This window comes from Anser cygnoides, chromosome Z, assembly GCF_040182565.1.
Source record: "Anser cygnoides isolate HZ-2024a breed goose chromosome Z, Taihu_goose_T2T_genome, whole genome shotgun sequence".
NCBI lineage: Eukaryota > Metazoa > Chordata > Aves > Anseriformes > Anatidae > Anser > Anser cygnoides.
The window spans coordinates 11014481-11033310 of NC_089912.1; the positions used below are offsets into that span (position 1 = coordinate 11014481).

Here is an 18830-nt window from a genome sequence, read left to right on the forward strand (position 1 = left end):
CGATTAATGAAAGCCACAGTCTACCTGTCTTTTCTTCTGTCTTTCAAGAGGGTATTGGCAGGCCGATGAAGTTCTCAAGGTGGGCAGCAGTTGCGCTGCTGTGCAGAGAAGGTCCATCATGTCACAGAGCGGGGAGGCTACGCTCCAGCAAGCAGTGCTACAGCCCTCCTGCCGGCAGCACCTGAATGCTGCTGTCCTAACACAGCACATGCGTGTTTGCTAACAGCCAGCACACTGCCAAGGCCGGCCACGAGGTATCTGCCGCCATTCTGCACGCAAAATGGTCAGTGGCTTTCACTTTGCCACGGGAATAACCAACTGAGCACCATCCTCACCCCTGAAAATAGAGGGTGAGGGTAAGAGCAGGAGGCCTCCCAGGTAGAGGTGTCTCTGAGCACCCCCAGGACCACTCTGAGACTGAGAGAGAGGGAGAGCTAAGCACTTGGAGAACGACATTTCTGGCATTTTTAGTATCTGGTACGGACCACCTCTGTCGGGGCAACTCCTACACACATGCAGTAGTCAAAGGCTTAGGACACAAATACATGCGTTTTAATGTAATTATTTCATATCCAACAATAACTGTTTCTTTAGAAAGTCCTGAGGCCAAATAAAGTGCATTTCCTTTGCCACGATATATCATATTTATTTAAGCTTAGGCTTGGTGAGTCAGAGTCAAAAGAGGGGGGAAAACCCTGTGACTGCCTGGAGATTTTCATCAGGCTTGACATCTAACAGTTTCTGAGCTCTGCAGGTTCAAGGGATTAACTTGTTAGCTGCAGATTACTGAAGCAGGAGAAAGTACTCCTGCACTTTTTCTTGAATTTCTGCCCTACCCATCTGATCTTGCTACTAAATTCTGTTTAACAATTAAAGTTCTCTATTTCCACTACATTAAGCCAAACCCCATGCAGTTTAACATTTTCAGCAAATGCTTTCATTAGCATGTAAAATCTCTAGTATGGTAGAAAATTCTTAATTAAAATCCACTTATAAAAGATGTTAGGTTTTCTGGCCAAAACAAATTATGCTTCTATTCAGTTAACCTCCTCCAGCAAAATTATCAGTGAAATATTTTATGATTCTAAAATTAAGAACCCTCAAAGAAAAAAAGAACACAGATTCAAAGCAAATGAGCACGGGAATATTTATAAATTGGTATTTCCACGAAGTAAGAGTCACTGAAATAAACTTTACCCATCTGTACATTTTTTGCAAGGTGCAGAATGGTCTCTTTAATTGATGCTCACTCAGATGCTAGTGCTGGTATTCAGTTTGTACTCTTTTTCACTACTTTCTCACCACAAGAGCCTTAAAAGATGCAAGGTGCAAAGTCAACGATAAAATTTCCATCAATATTAATGGAACTACTACATCATCCTCGAATGCCAGAAAATTTGGAGCCATGACAAGGGATTAAGAATTTATGTCCTCCTATAACTGATTGGATCAATCTTTTACACAGCAGATACTAGCGGTGACTGATGAACTCTGCAAATCAGCAGTGCTCAAGGGACTTTTGATTTGCACAAGGTAGCCCCCTTCTCTACTGTGATGTGACATCTTCTGAGATATTTCAACACAATGGGTCTAAAAATGCATTTTCTCATCTAAAATGGTTTAATTTATCCTACACATGATCTTCACTTCTTCTAGTTGGTTTCAGTTTTGTCAGGACTAGTGGAAAAGAGAAAGTGTTGCATTCTTGTTTTACTCTACATTTCACTTCAGCCACTGAACACTTACAGTGGTATTTACGGAGCACGGGACTGTATAGTTTCCCACCTTCTTATGAAGCTGTCTTGCAATGCACTGGTGTGAACAGCTGCAATACAAAATGGGAATTGTTTCCTCTGCATCCCAACAGTGGGGCTAGTCATGCTTACCCAGATCCATTTGTTTTTTTGACCTGCATTTAGCAGGAGCAAATACACCAACTCCAGCTCTGCCAGTTTAGCCAAATACTGTGCAGCATTTTCACAGCAGGGAACCACAGCTGCTCCCTGAGGCACAGCCAGGAGAACAGCAGAAGCAGATCTTTTGGAAGAGCACTGGAGAAACTGTATACCTCATACTTTGGGGATGTCCAGGTGAAAGGTACTCAGGGCTCGGAGGGACTGGGATCCGCCATTTTAGCTACCCTGTTTCAAATCAGTCACCTAGATTATAACAAAGCCTGGAAACAGCTCCAGGTTCACCTGTCTGGTCTCATTCCTCTCTTATTTCCATGTTACCTGTTGCATTTTCAGGCACTTTTTAAATACAAACTCTTTGGACCCCACTATCACAGAATCACAGAATCGTCTAGGTTGGAAGAGACCTCCAAGATCACCTAGTCCAACCTCTGACCTAACACTAACAAGTCCTCCACTAAACCATGTCACTAAGCTCTACACCTAAACGTCTTTTAAAGACCTCCAGAGATGGTGACTCCACCACTTCCCTGGGCAGCCCATTCCAATGCCTAACAACCCTTTCGGTAAAGAAGTTCTTCCTAATATCCAACCTAAACCTCCCCTGGCTCGACTTTAGCTTTCTGTGCCATCTTCACTATAATTGACTGAGATCCAGGAATCCAACTCTCATAGATATGGAGTATATAAAAAATAAGCTTAGAGAAAGCTTGCAGCCCAGAAAGCCAGCTGTGTCTTGGGCTGCATCAAAAGAAGCATGGTCAGCACGTCAAGGGAGGTTATTGTCCCCCGCTGCTCTACCTGTGTGAGATCCCACATGGAGCACTGCGTGCAGGTCTGGGGCCCCCAGCATAAAAGGGATGCGGGTCTGTTAGAACGGGTCCAGAGGAGGGCCATGAGGATGATCAGAGGGCTGAAGCACCTCTCTTTCAAGGAAAGGCGGTGCGAGCTGGCATGGTTTCACCTGGAGAAGAGAAAGCTCTGGTGAGACCTAATTGAGGCCTTCCAGTACCTAAAGGGGGCCTGTAGGAAAGATCCTGAGAAAATCTGCACTGAGGCCTGTACTGATAAGACAAGGGGTAGTGGCTTTAAATTAAAATGGTAGGTTTAGATTAGATGTTAGGAGGAAATTCTTCACTCAGAGGGTGGTGATGCCCTGGCACAGGCTGCCCAGAGGAGCTGTGGCTGCCCCATCCCTGGAAGTGCTCAAGGCCAGGCTGGATGGGGCTTTGGGCAGCCTGGTCTGGTGGGAGGGGTCCCTGCCCATGGCAGGGGATTGGGAGTGGATGGACTTTGAAGTCCCTTCCAATCCAGATCAATCTATTATTCCATGAGTTTTCTATACAGCGAGCCTAAAACCATTAGAAAACTTTTAAAAATTTGTGAAGCCCTCTCCCTTTCAGAATAACTGGCTAAACTTTCTTCAGCTCTGTTCACTTCTTTATGTTCACACATAATTGCACCTCTTTCAGAGCTCAGGCTAAAACATTCAGGCAGACTGGTGAAACTGGAGTGCTGTTGGCATTGGTCGGTGGTAAAATGTGATGCACACTGTGAAGTAAATGCCAGCTTTATGTTGACAATGTACCTTTGCATTCAGATGCATAATAATTTCCTAACAAAACAGCTAATTCCACTGGAAAGACTTGAAGTAATGATTTCAATTTAGGGCTAAGGACAAAAGCCGCCTTTTTGCCTAAGATTTTCTTCAGGTTAAATACTTAACTCTGGAAAATATCTTTTGTTTTACCCAGGACTTTTCAGCCACACAGTGAAATGTTGACCTTTCAAAACATGTTATTTACTGTATGATCTGGGGCAGAAGGAAATAAGTGAGTACATCAGCAATTGTCAGACTTAACCAGCAAACTGGAAGCTAGATGAGGCACTGCAGAGGTGAAGCATTTGTTTTCCAAATGGACTTGACCTGCTGGCCACCAGTCCACAAAGTGTACCCAGTTCAACAAAGCATATAGTAAGTGCTTCCTGCATTATGGTCCTTTATTTACATTTATGCCTACACAGAAATGTAGAGACCAGCTAGATTAAGTCATTATTTGTTTAGATAACAGCAGAAGAGTATGACTGAACAGTCGTATGTGTAAGATGACTGGATTCAAGAGTCGCTATGACAAAAAAAATAAAAAAGAAAAATTCAAAATGAAGAAAGAAAACACAAATATCAGAGCACTTCCCTCATTGGATGAAGCTTATTATTTAAAAATTAATGAAGCTTTAGGGGTAAAACACAAATTCTTGTGCCAAAAAGCTGATTTCTTGTAAGAAAAACAGGGCTCTACATTTTCCATAAGGTTTTCAACTCTGTTTGCTCATATAGAGAATGCTGGAGTTACGTGCATACACAGACCTTGCAAACACCAAACCACCAACCTAACTAATGGGCTGCCTTGCACAAAACCACAAGTACCATCTTATACGGTGTTTTGGAAAATCTGGCCAAGTGGGATTTTGTGCTAAAGCATCCTCTAAGTTGAGGTTTTTCTATTTGTTACAGATATTGTACAACAGCATTATACTGCAGATTATATTAGGAGATCTCAGGGGCCAGTAGTTTCTGGCTAATACTTGTGTCCATATCCGAAGTAACATGATGAAGGAACCCTAGTGCTGTGCCTGCCTGTACAACCAACAGGACAACATGCTTACACCCAGCGGGGTCACAGCTCCTGAGGACGCTTCCTCTCAGCCCCTGTATTCCTATGGGCCAAGCCTCCCAAATAACATGAAGTCTTACTCCCTAGGTCCTGTCTGCAGTTGCAAGCCCTGTGGAAGAAGAATGGAAAACAGGACACAAACATGTATCACTTTACAGATCAGTCTTCTCTTTTCATAGCACCCTACCTTGCCACAGGCTTAGCAAGTTCTCAGCTACAGCCTACAAACAGTTTTAATGCCATTGCGTTTAAGAGCTAACTTTAATAAGCAGAACTGAGAAAGCACTGCAAGAGGTCTCAAAGGGATGTGCCGGGGCTATGAAGTTTGCCTGCTTTTGATTCACTCCAGACAGCAGCTGAGATGCAGAGAAATGGTGGGAAATGAAGATGAGGGGGAGAGAAGGGAGAATCGGAACAAAGAGATATGAAAAAAAGAACAACAGTGAAGAGAGAGATGAAAAACAGATGAGAATCCTCTGAAATCTAACTGTATATCACTGGTTTGGAATGAGGCAGTCTAACTGGGGCAACGAGCAGTGGAACAAAGAAAGGGAGTATGTAATAAATATTTTATTACATTAATCATAATAGACTGCACTTTAGTCTTGGCCAAAATGCATTCTTAAATCAAGTTTAGAATGTGACGGCAGTTTCAGACTTAAGAGCATGAGGCCCACATGACTGTAATTAACGTAATAAATCTTGCTGTGGAGCTCTCTACACAGGCTGACAGTGCTTAGTTGATATATTGCTTATTAGAGACTGCAGACATTTCCCCCTCTATTTTATTAAACTGCCATTGGTAGTGAATCAAAAGGTACCCTTTCCTGCTCTGGCTGAACCGTCAGCTGCAGATGTAGCAGGGAACACGTGTAGGGAGCCAGCACCCCTGCCTTTTGGTAACAGGGAAAGCAGCATCCTAAATAATTGCATTTCAGTATCTCATTTCCCAAAACCCTCTTACGTTTAGTGAAGTACTCAAATTGCCTGCTACAGAGCTTGCAGTTTATTTCTGAAATCCTGGCTGGTGATGTTACACAATGACACAATTTGCTTTTACCTTTCTGCACTGTATATTCTCCAGTATGAGTGAAGCAAGCTGTGAAGGGCACGAACCCTATGAAGAGCTCACAATTTACAATCTCGCATAACTAGTTTCAGAGCACACTTTTAACACACATATTTTCTTTGTCTTCACTGGGTCAGAGAGCAGAACTTAAGGACCCGCTCTCCACGCAATTCTCCAGAAAGGATGAAGTGCAACACTTAAAGCAAAACAGTTCCTAAGGCGCATTCTTTACCCTGCTTTGCCATCTTGACGCTCCTTGTACTAGGAAGGGGTGAAAGTTCAAAGACGCCAAGATCCTACGAGCTTGGAGGAAGGAGACAGAGCAGCTGTGCTAAGGGCAGAGACGTGTGCACATCCCAGCAGAGGGCAAGGCCACGGACCCTGGGCACCAGACGCTGCCAGGCGGCTGGCCAAGGAGCACACACTTTGCTCCAGAGGTGCCAGGCTGAGCCGGAGGGACAAGGAGAGGGAGGTGCACACGCAGGGAGCCAGCTTCCTCCAGTCTGCTGCTGGTGGCACGGCTTGTTTGTGTCTGCCCTTGGATACGTGTTTAAACTTACTTTGTCGGAGTTTAATTGAATAGATCTGTAGTCACGTTTCGCAGCTCTGTTTGAATAAAGCCTGTTTAAATAAATTGAGGGCTTTCAAATTTTTTCTGGCTACGTGCATACACGCAGCATACACACATACGCACCTCCTTGCTGCTCAGAATATTGTTATTATCTCTCTTCCGTAATTACATTGTCAAAATTTTCCAGCCTGGATTGAATTGTTATTTCCATAAAAATAATTTGTTCTTCTATGCAGCATACGAACAATCAGTTTCCCTGCTACTGAATGAATTCATACAAAAAATGACACAAACTGATTCATGCAAGAGGTGATACGGAGTATAACTTAATGAATGTAATTATGGATGTATAGTATACACACATATATATGGCTGTTTTATTATGCACTAGCACAATAAACAGTCTGATGTATTTAACAGCTATACAAGCGAATGGTAAAGGGACAAGGTGTTTGTCAACGAGTTTTCTGAGGACTATCTGAAATCAGGGGAGACAAAACACAGGCAAAAAGACACCTCTTTCTACAGCAAGAAGAAAGAAACAGAAATCTAAAAGCAAAAAGCAAAGCATGTACCAGCATACAGGCAAGAATGCTGGGCTATAAATCCTAGAATAATTTTCATGCCTGCTAATTTTTTTCTTGAGGGTATAGTCAGTAACAGACAGTAAATCCCAAACAACAAGAGTCATTAATAGAAGAAAATCCCCATAACTGGGGACACCTACATGACTGAAGGACAGTGCTCACCACACTCCGAGGAAGACTGCTCCAAGTCATGGTCAGGGTGGAAGTACTCACATACAAAAGTACAGTATGGTTCTGTTGCTCATTCAGACAGGTATCCTTGAGCAGCCACCGGACTAAAGAAGAGATTAGGCAAATATCCAGCTAGGACAGGGGTGATAGCAAACAGAAAAATGAAGCAAGCCACTCAGAGACCAGAGATGAAAGTCCTGATCTTTCACAGGCAGCATCTTTGGGTACCGTTATGTTCTGCTTAAAATAGCTCAGCAAGGACGCACATTCAGATTTTGCCCTGGGGTGATGTGACCTGGGTCAGATTATCTCTGAATCGATCTTTTCCTTCTCTGCACAACAGAAGGTCAGTTTTTGTTCTTCTTATTTCCGAGGACAAATTAGCAAGTAAATTATTAAGTATCATTAATCCATGGTTGTATCCTTTCAAGCGATGTTTTCATCATGAAGATCTCGTTAATGAAACGCAACAGCAGACCACAGTGTCACTGCCTGCCTAAATATACCCTTAGTTTAACCAACGGGGACGCGTACGGTCCTTCTGTGTATGCGTGCATGTGCACTCGCTGTTACTGAAGTCAATGGGAGCAACAGGTATATGTTAGAAATAAAACAGAGACAATGAACTTTATGGTGAATGTATAATTAAGCACATAACATAAAGCTTTCATCTGCAGTCCAGGGCACTCACTGCCAAAGGCATTACATACTGACATACAAAGCTTTAGGGAAAAGGAAACAGGGCACTGTTGGGTAACCAGCACACAGGCAACAGCCCGGTGGGGCTGCAATCTGGAGCCATGCAACATTCAACTTTTGCAGATCATCAGCGGGTTTCTGCAAGGTTGGAGTCTCAGCCTGAAACTTAAATTTGTTTGAGCAGGCAGGAGCCTCAGCCTTTGCTCTTTAACATTTGCTCTTCTGCACTTTGCTCCCTGGAAGCAGGCTGGCTCCCCTCTGGGGGATGCATCAGCTGGGCGTTGAGATCAGCTCCCAGCAGTGACAATGTCCGTGTTTCACTAGGCAAAGTCAGCACCACATCTTTAAGAAAGATTTTCCATACGTTTTTCCCTGAAAGTGAATACAACCCCATTACTGCAATACGGGGCGGGTGCATTTCCACAGGCTCATAGTGTAGCTTGCAGGGGAAAACTGCACTTACTTACTTACTGAATGTCCACATAAAATCATTTAAGGGGTAACAGAGTACTTCTGCACAGAAATGAGTTTGGAAGACAAAAGGCATTACACTGGGATACAGGTAAACATCTTCAGACAAAAAAACACCCGGGATACACTCAACTCCCTTAAACACTGCCTTGCCCCAGTATAGTGGTTATAGCGGTGACCACGTGAGTTTGTACATCAAATGAGCAAACCTTAGCATCCCGGAGGCAACTGACAATGCTACCACAAAGTCCCAGAGCAGCAAGAGTGGACACACGAGTAGGAAGCACTCTGCCTTCAGGGAAAGAGTTGGAAAGATTTGGTGCTGCATCTCCAGGTAGGCACATGGTGGCTTTGGGCTGTGCTCTACCAGCACTGCTGTCACACAGTTTGGAAATGCCGTCAGTATGAACCAGACTGAACCCACGAAAAGGATATATACACTTACAGCAGCATTTTCCATGTGCAGTCTATTCAGTTTGATTCTTCTCAGCTTTATGTTAACGGTATCTCACATTAGAGAAAAATGGTCCTACCTGTAGCTTGCATAGAAACACCAAGACCAATTAATCAAGCTTTTAAACAAAGATAGATGGCACAAAAATATTTAAATTCTTTAAAAGTTCATTTTTAAATTAACTTGTGATCTATTGCAGAGATTTACATAAATATAGAGTTATAAAATGGCAAGTTCACATTCATTAACCTCTAACAAATGTAAAAACAATAATGGGTACAGAGATGTCAATTACCGTAGGAAAGCCAGAATATATGCCAGAAAAAAATGAAAGCAATTTATGGAAGCTGCTAGAGTGATTTTCCACACCAAATTTGAGCAACCTGTGTACAGCTGCCAACAAACAAATGAAAAGGAAAACAACAAAACACCTTTTTCTTTTTTTAAGGAAAGAGCTTCTAGCAGAATATTTTGGGGGTGTTCATTAAAAAAAAAAACCTTAGAATGTTTCATGATAAAATATTTAACTGCATACTTGCTGCTTGGTTTTCTGGTTACTTTTAATCTTTCAGACTGTCCAGTTCTTATTTACCTGGTAGCCTGCTTGGTCCTTGGGAGACCTGAATGCAGAGCTTGTATGCCTGACCTGCACATTTGTTTCCCTCAGGCAGCAAGGAGCTGTAGAGGTTTTGATGGCACAGATGGCAAAGACAAGCTCAGAACCAATTTCTCCACAACACACAAGCAGAAATCAGCAGCTCCCAGCTCCCACAAAGGGCAGGATCTGATGGGAGCCAGGTTCAGGGAACTGCTGCCTCTAACACAAGGTTGGTGTGATTACCAGCACCAGCATCCTGCCTCTTTGCTGGGCATCATCTCCTGGCTCCGGACAAGAGCTGACTCAATTGGGAAGTGAAAATACAGCTCTGCCTACCCGTCTCACAGCAGCCACGGGTCCCATTCAAGCTGTTCTGAACAGCCAGTGTCAAAAGTCGTTTTGCTGTGAACAGCCTCTGGAGTGCTCCAGAAGGGAGGGAAGCATCAGTAGGAGAAGCAGGTGTTTCAGCTTCGCTGTCTTGAGGCTCTGATTTAACAGCCTGGTTCATCACTCTCTGCAAACAGCCTAAGCAAATGTTTCATTTAAGCATACTTTATCAAAGAAAGGTAGATTTCAGCATGTTTCAGTGTTTTCCGAGATCTGGATTTTTCAGCAAGCACTACCGGGTGCTGTGCCAGCCATGACAAAACATCTACCACCATGCTTCCGTTCTTTCTGAGCACTAGAAAAATTCAACGAATTTCTGTATTCAAAATGATTATTTTGCTTAGGTAGACAGAAAACATACCCAGAATTTTTTACTGATCTGTTTCACAATAAAGGATGTTCTAGTTTCACTGCAAGCACAAAAAGATGACACGAAAGAACAAGGCTCAACCAAGAGGAAAATAAGTTAGGTAAAAGAAAATGGAAGAAATGAGAAGTCCCTGTGTGCTGGCTTCACAGAACATCTTATGCAAAAATGGCACGCTCCCATCACGGAGACAGGTGAAAACGTTTTTTTTCCAAGGTTTTCTGCCTCTATTGAAGGCTTGAACTTAGAATACATAGGTGAAATAGTCCTTCTGTAGACAAATTTATTAGGTACTGGCCTCATCCACAGTGCAAAGACACTCTCAGAAAGTATCCTGACCTAAAAGGCCATGTCCTGTGTTCCCTTTCTGTTCCAGCACCCCATCCAAAGCGGAAAAGGAGAGCGCATGTCTGAGGCCCTTCCAGGGTCAGTGCCTCCCTTGGCTGCTGTGCTCTGCCACCCCTGCAGATCCCAATCTGATCTCATTCTGCCTCTTTTTTCCTGCTCAGAGACTCACAAATCATACGACGAGAACAGGTCCAAAATTAGAGCAATTGTAAAGACCACACAAGCAATGCAGATCTCTGATCAAAAATGTCATGTTAAACAATCTTCTATTTCCCCAAAATAAAGAGATAACTTGTCTGGTTTCCTTTGTTGTTTCCATATGTTTACAGGATTGCTGGAACCACCACCAGACTTATTTTCTTCCTTTACATATCAGTACCACAGAACAGAGGAAGAAGTGAAGGGAAGAGCACAGCATCTAGTTCCTGTTGGTCTTGCAAAATTGGCTGTTTTCTCCTTCTCTCTCCTGCCTCATATTTTTTTGCTTTTCTGCCTCTGATGCTGGAGTAATGGCGGAAAGGGAACATTTCTAAATCTGAAATGAGCAGTGGTGCTCTAAAACACAGTCAATTATTGAAGTTGCCAGTTTCTCTTCTCATGCAACACATCATCTTAATACTGTTTGTACTTCGGTATTTTAAACTGAAAACATATATTTAAATGAAGTTTCCATAATTCCCTGTGATGCAATTCTTCTGCTCAGAGCCCCAGAAAATATTCCTGACAGGCAGCCTAACTCTACATGTTTTACAGATTTAATCCTTAAATCCTACTGGGGCATGGGTGCAATGGATCTTTTTGGGGGCATTCCACTCCCTTCTAGCTACAGGCAAAGAATTGCCACAGACTGGATGGAAATTACCACTCCTCACCTGTTACAATGGATTGCCAGGCCTACACATCTTTTACTGTGTAGGCCTACACATCTTTTCCTTTACTTTTACTACCCAACCCTATCCTCTAACTTCTCCCAGACCAACCTATGTTCAGCATGAGCATGCACGAACTCCCTCTGGCAAGATGCACACGTACATCCTCAGCACTGCTGCCAGGAGATGGCTCTGCCTGCTGCAGGGAGTCCCACACAGGGAAGGTCCTTGGGGAACATAGGAAACAAGCCCTGCGGTCAAGAAAAGCAGCAGCCTCAACATTTGGGTGCACAGTCGTTTTGTTTAACAAATATTTAACATTCAGGGCAGAAAGAAGATCCCCCTCTACATGAGAAGTCTGCTGTTGGTCATCAAGGGGGCAAGACACTGTCAAGAGCCTTCTGCGTCTGCATGAAACTTCTAATAAAGAAAACACGTGGAGTTTGAAATGGTGATAAATATATTTCTGTAAACATCTAGAGATGTTATAGTACTTGCTAAGTCTTCATTTCAGAGTTCTCCTGCAAGAGTTAATGACATGATAACTACTTTTTGTAGGAACAGACTCATAAAGCATACTCCCACATTACCATTATTAGTACAAAGATCTAAATTTTTCAGATTTGATTGTCATGCTGTAGACCTCGATGATGAATACAAGTACACAACTCCATTTCAAAGGCTGAATTTGTCCTTTTTATGATATTATTCTGCGTTTAAATAGAACTCCCTTACAATACCGTAAAGACAAGGAACATCAGCCTCATAAGCAGAAATTCCAGAGTAAAGTCCCCAAATCAATAGTTTATCAGCTGTCAGCATTTGGATACAGGTAACTAAGGGTGGGAGAGGCCTGGCAAATCCATGCTGCAAGATCAGAAAGCAGAGGCAGTGCAGGAGATGGTTAATCAACTCACCGCCTTTCTTTTTCTGATCAGTAAAACCCTAATTATCTGATTTTATTCTTCTAAATAAGCAAGGTCCTTGCAACTTTAAAAAATAAAAGTACTTTTTGGGGGTAATTATCTATCTCAGAACTTATTATTTTTACTTGAGGTAGTGGAGCAAGAAAAGAAATCAATTATGGGGCATAAAGAGTCACCAGTGGGCTCTGAACTCTTTACTCCGACATAAAGAGAAAGAGACTGTCTCACCCCTAAAACAGTTTAATTGTTCATTTGACCACATTCAGCAGTATAAGTCCCTGGAGGCAGGCTTCAGCAGTCCCTTTAGCCAAAACTCATCAATCTCTGTATGTAAATTATATATACAGAGACCTATCAGCAATTATTTGAGTGTTCTTGGAAGAGCTTAAATAAAGTTTTGTAACTTTCTTTGACTGATTATTTGCCTTGTGTTACATTCACTCTTGGCACAGTTCCACAGGACTTGGAAGAATTACAGCAGGGATTAATTTGGCCTTTCTGGATATATGGCTGATGCTTCATATACCTCCAAAAAAAGGCATTGTTTCTTATTGCTTGCACTTTGTTGGAATGTGCTAGCTGACATATTTTTATGCTTGCAGTGTTAACAGCGATTTTGGAGTTTAAGCCTAACCTAGGCACTATTGGCAACCCACAAAGTTGGGGAACTTCTTTCTCCCCTAAATCTTGTAACATTTTGATGCTCATCTAACAGGTCCAAATCAAAGAGTCCTATGATCACACGAGGATCTCAGCTCCCATTTAATTTAAATCCACACAACTGCAGAGAGAGAGAAGTCCCAGTTCTTTTGGTTGCAGAGAAATACTTTAAAACATTCAACTTGAAAGCTGTAAACAAATATCAGGCAACCCCCAGATGCACCGTATCTTTTAATGATCATGCTCAGGTAGAGGAAAGGAGAGAAAAAAGTTGGCAAGAGTGAGTTACACACTGCTCTGGGATCCTGAGAAACCAGCCACAGAAAGGGAAAGACCAGGAAGGAACGCAGAGCAGAGACATCAGAGTCAGCAAGGCCCAGGCCATGGCACCATCTGTCACAGCACGCGTTCATGACCACGGTCTCGGTTTGGTGCCCATGGCACACGGACAGTGTGCAGCACACCGAGATTCCACTGGTGTTTGTGGACACTTTCTTTCCTCTCCAAACTCTGCAAAAGCTTGTACGTGTGAAACATCACTTCGCAGCCCAGCCAGGCCATCAATGCATATGCATGCTGGCATTGCGCTGGTACCCACAGAATATGATTTGTCATGCTTCTGACAGAAACAACAAAATTTGTCACTTCATTTATATGATGTTTTGGTTTTCCATCCCTACTGACAACTCTTTGGCTGCTGCACACTTTGCACATATGGATTTTACACCTTTTTAGTGTATCCTCACAGAACCCTTTGCTCCTCCTTTGTTTACAGTGTTAGATTAGTGTTGGACCAGAGATATGGTGCTGCACTGTCTTGTCAACCCAACACATGTCTCTACCCTCACTCTTCAGATGGAAGGTGAGCATTCTTCACAAACACCTCGGCTATTCTGCTTACAAAGTGAGTCCTGCCTCCCTGAGGATCAAAATTTGCCTTCCTACACAGTAAGCTCGATCTTCCTCCCAGCCATAGGCTTCTTCCATATCCTCCTGCAGTTACAACATTTTTTCCACTTGTGGCTTCAGACATCCAAATGACGACAGTTTTTCTAGGCTGTACGTACTGCAACCTAAAGCATCCTGTTTCTTACTCACCTCCTATCTTCATTGACGTGACCCACCCTGACCTTGCTGGTTCTTGGACAGAAAAAACAGACCAAGTTCAGCAAAAGGGAAAGACGAAAGAGGCTATTTCGGAAGTAGAAACTGCAGAGATTCCCAGCTCTCCACAATTACAGAAATCTCTCTCTTCTCAGATGTAGGTCTCTCATTTTTTTCCACAAGAAAAAAAAAAAGGACTAAGTAGTACCTACACATATTCATGAAGCCTTTGCTAACAAAGTAGTCAAAACCAACCAGAAGATTCACAGATGAATGTCCATGTATTAGGGCTGGAGTTTAACAAAAATAATGCAATATATTCTGCTATGCTTGGATGAAGACTTGAACCCAACAGAAATCAGAATCTAACCTCATTGAATTCTGGGATGCCACTTCACTTGTAACACATTAAAATGCCTCTGCTAAGTCCCTGCAACATTTGGGTGCCACAGTGCAATTAAAGAGAGTGAAGGACAAAAAAAAGAAATGTTTAAAAGAGAAACCAGTCCAAAACTATCGTGTAGTTTAAATTGGCCAAAGCTAACATACGTCGATATTTTTGATTTATTAGAGAATCTCACTCAAACTTTCATGACCTGAGAGAGAACCATGTATGCTAACCAGCAGCTGTGTCACCCACACAAATACAAAGATGCGTGACTTAACCTAAAATTCAAAGTCGTATTTCTTGCTGGTTTGATCACACTCTTTAATTATAACTAACCAGCTGAGGCCTTGATCCCGCAAAGACCTCATAAACACATGAGCAATTATAATGGGACCAGGAGCAAGGCTTCATATCTTATTCTAAAATTAAGCAACACTTGGTAGAGGAAAAGGAAGAATTTAAATTCCTTGCTCCCTTTTAACTGTATCTTCATTCGTTTGTCAAAACATCAACTGAGTCTATAAACTAACAATAGCTCTAGGCTCCTTGGTATAATTACTTCCTGCCATCTTTTATGTAAGAATTATACTCATCATTGCCTGTCTGTTTAGGAAAGAAACGTTTTTATATAGTACACATAAACATTCTCTTGTAGTTCAATATTGCTCAAATTTTATATATCATGCACCACTTCCAGTACATCCCTCTTTGTTAAGTAAAGAGACAACCTAACAAAATCACTGTACATAAACAATAAACGTGCTAAAGTCTTTAATCAGACCTCCAGATTCTAGCTGAAAGAATATGCTGTGCAGAACCACGTATCTGCAATAAATTCACTTGCTCGCTTCTCTGCAGCTCAAAGATTTATTAATGCCAGCACTTCTTTGCCAAAGGAGGAGGATCTATAGCAATCAAGACTTCCCTGATGTGAGTATCACGTTATAGTTGTATATCAATCACTTTACCCTTGATGAAATGCAGCTACCTTTGAGTACAGTAACAGCATATTACAACACTATACCAGGCTGACACTGCATAACACCTTCTGAGAACACAAGAAATTTAAGTATTGAGGACATAGATGACTGAAATGGAATTCAGGCAGCATGCTGATGTAACATTGCTGTCTATGCAAGCAGCACTGGGAAGCTAGGAGGGATTTACACAGTGGGTGTAAATCTAGATGCAGTATCACTTTGTCCTCACAGTGAGACGCTAGATGTAGAACAACCCTAATTTGGAAACTGCATAAATGTGAAAATGTGGCATTGTGTCCATCCTTGTAAGGTTTAGCCCCCAGTGGTAACAACTGCTGGCCTCATCTGGCTTCTGAGGATGGAGAAGAGCACTCAGAAATAAACAGGCTGCAGGTCTTCGCCTGATCAAATCCTGACAAGAGCAGTTTGAAGGGTTTTGTTTATTTTAATGACTCTGTTGAAAGCAAATCACTCTCCAAGACAGCATACACACATACATGGCAAAAATCTGCCTAGGTTTGTATTCACATGTCCCAGCCTGCAAGTTGGTGGCTGAGCAAGCTGGAGGGGCTGGTTGGTAGAAAACAGCTCTAGTACACACAGCAGTTATGCACTATAAACTGAAGAAAACAGAGTAAGTATGTTTACCATGCAATCTAGATTCACATCAGGCATCCCACATCTCTCATATTTAGCTGAGCAGACTCAGTTCTATATCAGCTGGAGCTCTTCATTGGGATTTCCACATGGGGTGTTATATGACAGGACTACTGCAAAGTAACTTCTCAAAGATGCAGAAATGGGAGTCCCAAAGAGAAATTTGCTTTGCTGTAACCAAGACAACAACCATCTTTTTTAATTTGTAAAGCTTTGTGGGGTTTTACCTAGTAAAACTGTGTATTTAAATATGCTGGGTGTTTTATGTGGTAACAAGATTTGCAGGTTCTTGTTAATTAATAGATTTAATAGTGTTCAACTGGTTTTCAGGGTGGCTGGGTTTGTCCAGGCTGCTAAAGTAATTGTTTTTAGGGTTTACAGTAGCTACCACAGGGACTGCATATAGGCAACTCCCTCCAGACCTGGCCTCACCCTGGGATGGCACCATTCACCAGCTGGAAGAGCAAAGCCAGCACCGCCTACACTTAGGTCCAGAGAGAGCTGGAGGCTTCCTCCCCACCCCAATGCCTATGGCCAACACTGAGTTGTCCTGCAGACAGACTGGCACATGGCAATCATTCAGCAAAAGCATGCTGAATCAAGATGCTCTTTATCTGCTAATGTTGATGTCTATGCCATTTCTCAATGCTTTGGCAGCGCTGAGAGATGGAAAAAAGGAAGGAGGCTGAGAACTTCCATCAAGAACAGGGAAAAAAAGGAAAATTACAGGATTACAGTTTGTGTTATCAATTTCACGGTTAACATTGTGGTCGTCCTTCAGGTCTCTGTGAGCTGCTCTGATTTGCAGGTCAGGAAAATGTGATAAAGATTTATAACAGGGAGGAACTCTCTGCAGACACTCTTCTAGTGCCCTCCTTTGCCTCTGCACTCCAAACAGTCCACCTTTCCGCCTCTCTGAAGGGGAGCACAGCTGAGATTCATGCCAGACCATCCCTCGCACACAACAGGATGGCTGCACACCTCTCCCAGGCAGAGCTCCCAGCACACAGCTGCACCCCACAGACCTAAAAACGTGTCCTAAAAGATCTATTGCCTCATGGCAGCTGCACTTTCCTCACAGGGGGTGGTCTTCCAGATCCTCTCCCAGGCTGATGGCTTCTCTATCTGCCATCTTATGAACCCATCATGCAGCCCAGCGGGGCTCCTCCTTAGGTGACCCCTGACATTGAGCCAGGGTGCCCGACCCCCAAAATACTGCTCCCACCCATCCAGCCTCCTTCCTACCTGGCATCGACGGCGCCGCTGCCTCAGGGGTGGCAGCAGGGGCAGCAGGGGGCTGCTGCTGGCTGGAGCTGACCTCGGGCTCTGCGCTCACCGAGGGCGACGCGGCCGCTTCGCCGCCTGGGGCCGACTGCGGGGCGGGCGGCGGGGTCTCCTCCGTGGCCGGGGTCTCCTCCTGCCCGGGCAGCTGCAGGGCCGACAGTGGGATGCTGATGGCCTTCCCCACAGCTGTGGTGTTGGAGCTGGTGGCTGGCACCTGTAGGGTGGCCGAGGGGACGCCACCAGTTGTACCCCGGGCTGGGGAGGCCAGGGCACCCCGGGGTGGCCTCTGAGCAGGGAGCCGGGGTGGTCCGGGTGGGGAGGCGCAGAGATGCGGTGGGTCAGGGTCCGGGCCGGTGGCGGGCAGGGACAGGGTCCTGGTGGCAACCATGCCAGAGGGTCCAGCCTGTGCTGGTGGCTTGGGCTTGGACATCTGGGTGAGGGCCAGTGCCGGCCCATCGGCACCAGCCGTCAGTTCGGCGTTGGCCACAATGTAGTAGTCCTCGGGCAGCTCTTGCTTGATTTTTTTGAGGAGCACCTCGCCGCCCCCCTCGTCAGCCGGCTGGGCATGGGCGGCGGCGGGGAGGACGGCGGGCGGCCTCTTCCGAGGGCCGCTGGGGGCACGGTGAGGATGAGGCTCGAAGTCGCTGTCCTCGTCAGTCACAGAGGACTCGCAGACCATGTCGAAGAGCGTGGCCTCATCCTCGTACTCCTCCACCGGCTCACCCAGCTCCGAGGGCTCGCTGCAGTAGGAGAAGTCGCAGGAGTCGCGAGTGCGGGTGCAGTCCAGCTTGGCCTTCCCCGGCCGGCCCGGGTAGCGCTCCAGGGGGCTGGCCTGCGCCTCCGAGGGCACCCCCAGCATGCTGGGGCTGTCTGAGTTGAAGCTGCGGCTGTCCTGGAAGCAGACACGCTCCTGGGAGCCTGCCCGGCATGTGGCGGCCAGGGGCCAGTGGTAGGCATGGCCGGCGCTGCAGCCCCACATGGCCGTCAGGTTACCGTGGGCCCCCTCGGAGAGCAGGTGCTTGAGGTTGGGGATGAGGCTGCAGATCGTCCCATGGCTGTGGGCCCAGCTCACCAGCTTGGACAGGTTTTCGGAGGAGGTGTGAAGGCAGTCCTCCATGGTGCGGGACGAACAGCGCCCGGCGGGCCGGGAAGTCAGCTGGAGACGGGGTTCAGATCACAGGGTCCCGGTGCTCACGCTCGCGCGCTGCCAAGCTCATGCTTGCTGCTCGCCTGCAAAGAGAGAGCAAAACCCTGCTTTTCAGCACTCCCAGAGCACGGCTACATTGCCCTGCTCAACCCACTTTACTCTCATCTCATGCACTCCAAAACACGTTTACCCAGAACAATACCTGCTTTCAAGCAGCCCCCTTCCTCATTCTACCTGGAAAATCTGCATTTAAACCCAAAGGAAGAAACATCACTGCAATACACAGCTGAAATAAGAACTGGCTTCTTAGTCAACCGAGTTCAGCATTAGGGGCAGTATGATTTGAAGCTTAAATCTCTGACAAAATGCAGACCAAAAAAATGGTGAATGTCTCCTCATACTTAGGCCATGAAAATTAAATAAAATCTTAGGCATACAATTTATCTAGAACATCAAAGCAGCAATCTAAGCACCAACTCAGCCATTCCCTCTGCATCTGATGAAT

General features: G+C 44.6%; 1 protein-coding gene across 2 annotated transcripts in view; it reads right to left on the minus strand.

Annotated features, from left to right (window-relative positions):
• The window catches only part of KIAA1958 (KIAA1958 ortholog), a 66062-nt gene that overhangs the window by 15500 nt on the left and 31732 nt on the right, over positions 1-18830 (minus strand). For both annotated transcript variants that reach the window (XM_066988194.1, XM_048051412.2), the window contains exon 2: positions 17140-18408. In XM_066988194.1, coding sequence (XP_066844295.1) covers positions 17140-18295 — 1156 coding nt within the window. In that variant the 5' untranslated portion in view covers positions 18296-18408. The remainder of the gene's footprint in view (positions 1-17139; positions 18409-18830) is intronic.